This window comes from Agaricus bisporus, assembly GCF_000300575.1.
Source record: "Agaricus bisporus var. bisporus H97 unplaced genomic scaffold AGABI2scaffold_9, whole genome shotgun sequence".
NCBI classification, from domain to species: domain Eukaryota; kingdom Fungi; phylum Basidiomycota; class Agaricomycetes; order Agaricales; family Agaricaceae; genus Agaricus; species Agaricus bisporus.
The window spans coordinates 1,308,857-1,314,856 of NW_006267372.1; the positions used below are offsets into that span (position 1 = coordinate 1,308,857).

General features: G+C 46.1%; 2 protein-coding genes across 2 annotated transcripts; both read left to right on the plus strand.

The window, feature by feature from the left end:
- Nucleotides 1-1,011: 1,011 nt before the first annotated feature.
- On the plus strand, nt 1,012-1,498 carry AGABI2DRAFT_120843 (hypothetical protein; the record flags this gene model as incomplete). The annotated part of the gene is made up of 3 exons (XM_006463983.1): nt 1,012-1,299; nt 1,358-1,402; nt 1,478-1,498. 3 exons carry the CDS (start codon nt 1,012-1,014, stop codon nt 1,496-1,498), a joined length of 354 nt encoding a protein of 117 aa, XP_006464046.1.
- Nucleotides 1,499-3,232: 1,734 nt separating this feature from the next.
- On the plus strand, nt 3,233-5,062 carry AGABI2DRAFT_120844 (serine proteinase 2; the record flags this gene model as incomplete). Its single annotated transcript, XM_006463984.1, has 13 exons — nt 3,233-3,543; nt 3,594-3,659; nt 3,716-3,780; nt 3,841-3,846; nt 3,911-3,927; nt 3,988-4,037; nt 4,087-4,122; nt 4,178-4,255; nt 4,308-4,328; nt 4,382-4,496; nt 4,556-4,795; nt 4,848-4,968; nt 5,025-5,062. The coding sequence occupies 13 exons, from the start codon at nt 3,233-3,235 to the stop codon at nt 5,060-5,062; spliced, it is 1,164 nt and encodes a 387-aa protein (XP_006464047.1).
- Nucleotides 5,063-6,000: the final 938 nt, after the last annotated feature.

Sequence of the window (6,000 nt, forward strand, 5' to 3'; positions counted from 1 at the left end):
AATCACTTTATAAAAGCATCTCTCATGATCAGCAGCGGTCTCCCTTCCACCTACGATAGCCAACACATCGAGCCAAGCATCAAGCCGTGGTGTTGGCCCTGTTGGCCACTTATTTGCTGAGGAGCGGAAAGTTCCATCCAGGGCTTGTTTGCAGGGTTAAACACGTCCAGGACTCCTCTGCCAATCTGCCAAACCCAGGCCAACCTCTTGGCTCCTCTTGGGTCTTACATATTCATCTTATCCAGTTTTATCTTCCCCCCTTTCTCTTACTCCTTATCAGGCAGCGCCTAACGCCGAAGACCTCTCCTACCCTCGGGTCGCGGGGCCTATTCCAGCCTATTCTCCGCCTCTCATATTTCCTCCCTTTTTGGTTCTGGATTTTCTGTTATTTATTTGTGTCCGAGCGTCGTAAAAAAACATCTCTTGGGTCAATCTTGGGTAGCGACGCTGGATGCGATGGCGTGGCACTTGTTGATGACAAGTGAACTTGCAGGTTATCTAGGTGCAGTAGCTTATATTTAAAAGTTGTACAATGCTGAACATGCACCTATAGAGCCATTTCAGGGTGTGTTGATATATGGCACTGTAAATCTGTTAAAATCACACCGCATCGTATTGAAATGCATGTCGCTATGCAACGCGGCTACGCTCATTGGCTTATCTGACTGCCTCTTGACCCACTCCACTAACGTCGATGCCACTAGGTCGTTGTTGTTGTTGGGGCCATTGATTGTCTCCGGATTAATAAGTGATTCATAGTACATACAATAACCCTTCATAACAGGTCCGTAACAACAGGAACCATTCAATTTGGGGTCGACGTTCTTGGTTAACCCACTGTCAACATGTCAGCATGCGTGGTATCTGTTTAGGGCATATTTGATGTTCTGCCGTTCAATACAGTCCATGGGTCAACTGGGCGATTAATATGACTCCATTGGCTTTATATAGTGCCCGTAAACGAAGAACTGGTCGCTTCCGATTCTCGCCATCAGGTCTCTATCTTCAACCATGGGTCATTCTTTTCCTGAAGGCCAAGTGCTGGCGCTCATGATTGGATCCATATTATATGGCCTGAACTTAGTTACGGTTTGGTTAACTCTTCAGCGTCTTTTCAGAGAGAGAGGAAACTGGAAACGCGGTTGGGACATCAATTTCCCTATGACGGCGGTCGTTATCGTACTCTTTATGGCGTCGACGACAAACTTGGCACTCCAAGTTGCTCTTGTAATGCGGATGTTGTCGCAGTCTCGTCCAGAGGACTTTCGGGTGGAGCGAAGTAAAATCATCGTTGCACAAGTATGCTCTCCTGTCCTTTTTTGCGTGGTTGCGAGTGTTAATGTTCGGCCGTTTATAGGCTATCCTGTTGATTCTTGAGACGATTATTGCTGATGGTGTACTGGTAAGGCTTTGAAGGAATACCTTTAGAGTTAGAGAAATCTGACGCTCAGGTTGGTGAATTATTGAAGCTCTTCAGGTGCTGGATCGTCTGGAATAAGATGATCCTTATTATCGTCCTACCCCTGGTTCTTTGGGTGGGATGTGTGTCTTCTAGTGCCTACGCTAGCTACTGTTTATATCGGATCTTACTGCACCCGACGCCGGTGGCAGCTCTTGATCTTGGGGCAAAGACATATGCAGCCTCCGTGGCATTCTGGACTGCCACAATCACAGTGAATATCTACTGTACGGGTAAGCCACTTATTTTGGAAATATAGCACACACTGCCATGTATAATTGTTTAGGATTGATTGTAGGGAGAATTTGTTCCGTACAACAGGGTTGGAGACCGCCCTCCATATGTTCTTTACAGAATTTACCGCAACGAGGTCGATTGCAACTGGCCAAACGCATAGTCATTGAGTCGGCTATGATGTATACAGTGTCATCTTTGAGTGCCTTTATCAGTCATATTTGTCCAGTGAGCGCCGCAATTAACATTACATGTATAGCAGTGAGTCACCCGACTTTAAGGCCGATTATTTTCTTATTAGTATGTTTAACAGGAAGCTCAAATCATCGGAATTGCCTTTAATCTGATACTTATCAGACCATGGTCTCAGAAGCAGGACCATGAAAGCGAGTTATGCGTCAGAGGTTCTGAACCGAAGACGAAACGCTCGACAGTTAGCGTTGCGGTAGAAACCACGGACTCGCTGGTTGATATGCCATAATATGCCTTCGAATGTGCGTCGTCGAGCACTAGTGCTTGGATAACAGATTGGAAAGAATGAACACCATGCCGGATAATAGAATATAGCGGTGCCCGACCTCATACTAGGTTCTTATTCTATCTTTGAATCACTGGAATCGTCGTAGCTCGGCGATGGCAACCTCCGGTGAGTGAGCTTCGGGCTTTGATATACTCTTTGCTGCTTTTTATTGATATCACTGTACGTTAACAGGCTCAGACTATGCCATGATTTATAGATATAATGATGAAGAAACGAAGTGTAACACAATCGCTGTAGCACGTTCAAAATTCTTTCACATACCTTTTAATCGAACTCTCCTCTCTTGGCATAGTAGCTTCCCTTTGGTCCAGCGTTATCTATCCTTGTACCTGTTCCATGTTTGAAATTGCCCTTGGCTTCCTTCGGTGTTTAATTTTGAGTCTTCAAATTACCTCAACAAGCCTCGTAATGATATGCAAAGTTATTAGGTTTCCGATTCAAGTAACGCGCAATCGAGCTATGCGCAGTACAATAACATAACTTGAACCCGACAATTGAAGATGACCCAACGGTTTCGACATTTTTTAATTTTACTTTACCTAAGTTTGATAATTGTGTGAAGGAGCCTATACACACTCTCCATGGTCCAGTCTGTTAATGCGGTCTTCCCAGACTAACCATTCTCAGTCGCCCACCTCGCGAATTGAGAGTAGCGACGAAGCTGGATTCGGAGCGACGTGATAACACTTACTACTTTCCCACAGTGGTGCCTGCATGATGCCTCGGTGAATTGCGGACCAGCCACAGGGGCAGCATCACAAAGCTTGCCTTATGCAACCAGTGTTTCTGGGAACCCATCCAATCGTCAAGTTTAAAAGCACATCTATTCTGATCACACATTCACGGAGCAGCATGCGTAGACATTGTTCAGACGGGTCTCTATATCCGGGTCCATGTGGTCGAATATCTTGGCGCTGAAACTACTGGAAGTCGCTCTGTTTAAAGCCTTGACGCTGGCGTAGATAAAGCCAAGATTCTACCCGACCTCTTCATTGACGATGCGCTTCTCTTTGTCTTTTGCTGCCCTCGCTCTCTTAGTCGCTTCGGCTCTTGGTGCGCCTACTGCGATTCACTCTATCGAGACATTCGATGGCGAGACTTCTGGAAAGCATATTATCACGCTCAAGCAAGGAGTCAAGAAGGAGGATCTCTTCAAGAATCTCAAGGCCAAAGTCTCTGTATCCCATGAGTGGGAAGTGATTAATGGTTTTGCTGCTGAATTCGACGAGGAGACATTGAACGAGCTTCGCGCAAACCCCAACGTTGAGAGCATCACCGAGGACGGCCTAATGCACACCATGTCTACTCAGTAGATTAGTATATCTTCTCATCACCCGCCCTTGCTGAGCGGGGATCTAGGACCAACGCACCATGGGGCATTGCACGGTTGAGCTCCACTACAAGGCTCAGTAATCAGAACCCCAGGTATGTTCCGCTTTTATAACGTTGCGCTTGTTAACAATTGTGAATCCATCATCCAGCTCTCTGACCTTTAGTTACACCTTCGATGACTCCGCCGGTGCTGGTGTTGATATTTACGTTGTTGGTACGCCTGAGATATTGCTCTACTTATAATATCACCACTAGTTTATTCACGCTCTTACAGATACTGGTATGTTTACTGGTGCTCCGCCCTCAATCCCTCCAAACTAATCTGACTTTCGGACTGCTGACAGGCATCTTCATTGAACACGTACATCAGTCAAACTTTAACAGCTCCATTTTGGGTTCCTGATTTCGTTCATCATTCCAGACTGAATTTGGCGGACGTGCAACATGGGGGGAAACTTTCGGTCCTTATGCGTGAGTAAAAATGCTCCGCAACTAGCGTTAAATGAATTACTTTCTGTAGAGATGCTGACGGCAATGGTCATGGTACCCATATCTCGTGAGTATTCTATTCATAACGCTTATCCCTGTTTCTCACGTCGATACCCTCACAGTGGTACTGCCGCTGGGAGGCAATTCGGTGTTGCTAAAGCTGCTAACCTCGTCGCTGTCAAGGTACTCAGCGATCAAGGGTGAGCATGGTTTAAATTTTGTAGAGGAGCGCTTTCTCATTCTCTTCCGAAGTTCCGGTACAATCTCTGATATGTGGGCACTCTGTTATGAGCTGCTGAAATCCACTAACTGACCCACTTGACCAGCATTTCGGGCTTAAACTTTGTTGCTCAAAGAGCCGCATCTACTGGCCGGCCGGCAGTAACATTATTGGCGCTAGGTGGTGGTCCCTCTACCGTTTTGGACAACGCAGTAGTTTCCGTAAGTCGAGTTCTAGATCTGCCGAATGAATTAGAGGGCCCTGAGTATTTCCTATGAAGCTCACGAGTAGTGGTATTCACGTCGTTGTGGCCGCTGGAAATTCAAATGCAGACGCCTCAAATTTTTCTCCCGCACGTGTTCCTTCTGCCATTACCGTCGGCGCTACAATCATTTCCGATTCTCGTACCTCACCCTCCAACTTCGGATCTGTAATCGATGTCTTCGCTCCCGGACAAAATATTGTGAGTGCTTGGATAGATAGTCCGACTTCAACCAACACCCTGTCGGGAACATCCATGGTAAACGGAGTTTATCTACTTCCAGGAAAAAAAAAATCTCAGTCTTTCATAGGCAGCTGCCCATGTTGCTGGAGTCGTCGCCTATTTCATCGGTCTAGAGGGTAATGTGAGCCCTGCGAGCATGATTGCTAAGATCCATGCCCACAGTTTGAAAAGCGCCCTTATTGGAGTTCGTGAGTAACTGTATCACCTTGCATCGACGGATTTATCTTAACGGGGCCTGCAACAGCTTCTGGAACTCTTAATGAATTGGCGCACATTGCTTGAAGCTTCTGTTGGAATCAAGCATAGCGTGTATCATTGGGGTCAGTTTTGTGGAAAATTATGTGTTGGGGTACCAATCAAAAGAACCAGAGTGACGGAGACACTCTCCGATGCACATCTACATTAACAATGCAGCCGAGTCGCATCCAAAAATGACAAGGCTTTGATACGTTCTTTCCGTTCTGAGCTCGTTGTATCCAGCCCAGTATCGTTTTCCAACGAGGTTCACTTAATATCAGGAATCCATCAATACGAGCATAACAGTGATTAAATCGTTACGCGGTCTAAAGTTGCAGTGAGAAAAGGGCGTTCGACCTCAGATTTCAAGCTGAATTCAAAACTAAGGTACTCGGGTTTTAAACCACATGATTATCCCAACTGATAGAATAACGAATTGAAAAACGAATATTTGCTCTTGAATAACTTAAGTATTTGATTGTCGCTCTTTGCCAAGCTAGTTGTAGGCACGAAATAATATTGAATGTACGTTGTAATTGGAATCACAGATGTACATGGATTGGCTTACTACGAGGAATGAGAGGAGTATGACGATGAAACTTGAAGTTATTGAGAGACGACGACGAGTGAGGAAAGAGATGGGCGAAAGCCCTAATGAAAGGACTTCCCTGGTCCGCCCTGAGCGACACCAATCGAGGTCAGGCTGCTACCCAGAGTATTAGTCCTGACGCATGGAGACTGGGCTCGATACCCTTACCAGTAGGAAGGACAGAGGGAAGTGTTGATTCCGCATTGAGATTTTAGTGATGTCTAGCTCTAGAGATAGCGGGTTGTGTGTTGAGGGGGTGACGGACATCGCCAAGGTGTGTGTGTTGCGCCAGAATTTCGGCATGTCTGGTGATGTAAACAGTGAATGCCTCGCTGGCCCACCTCCCTTTGGTTTTCATCGCCTCGAAAGATAGACCTCCAAGAAGGTATCCAGC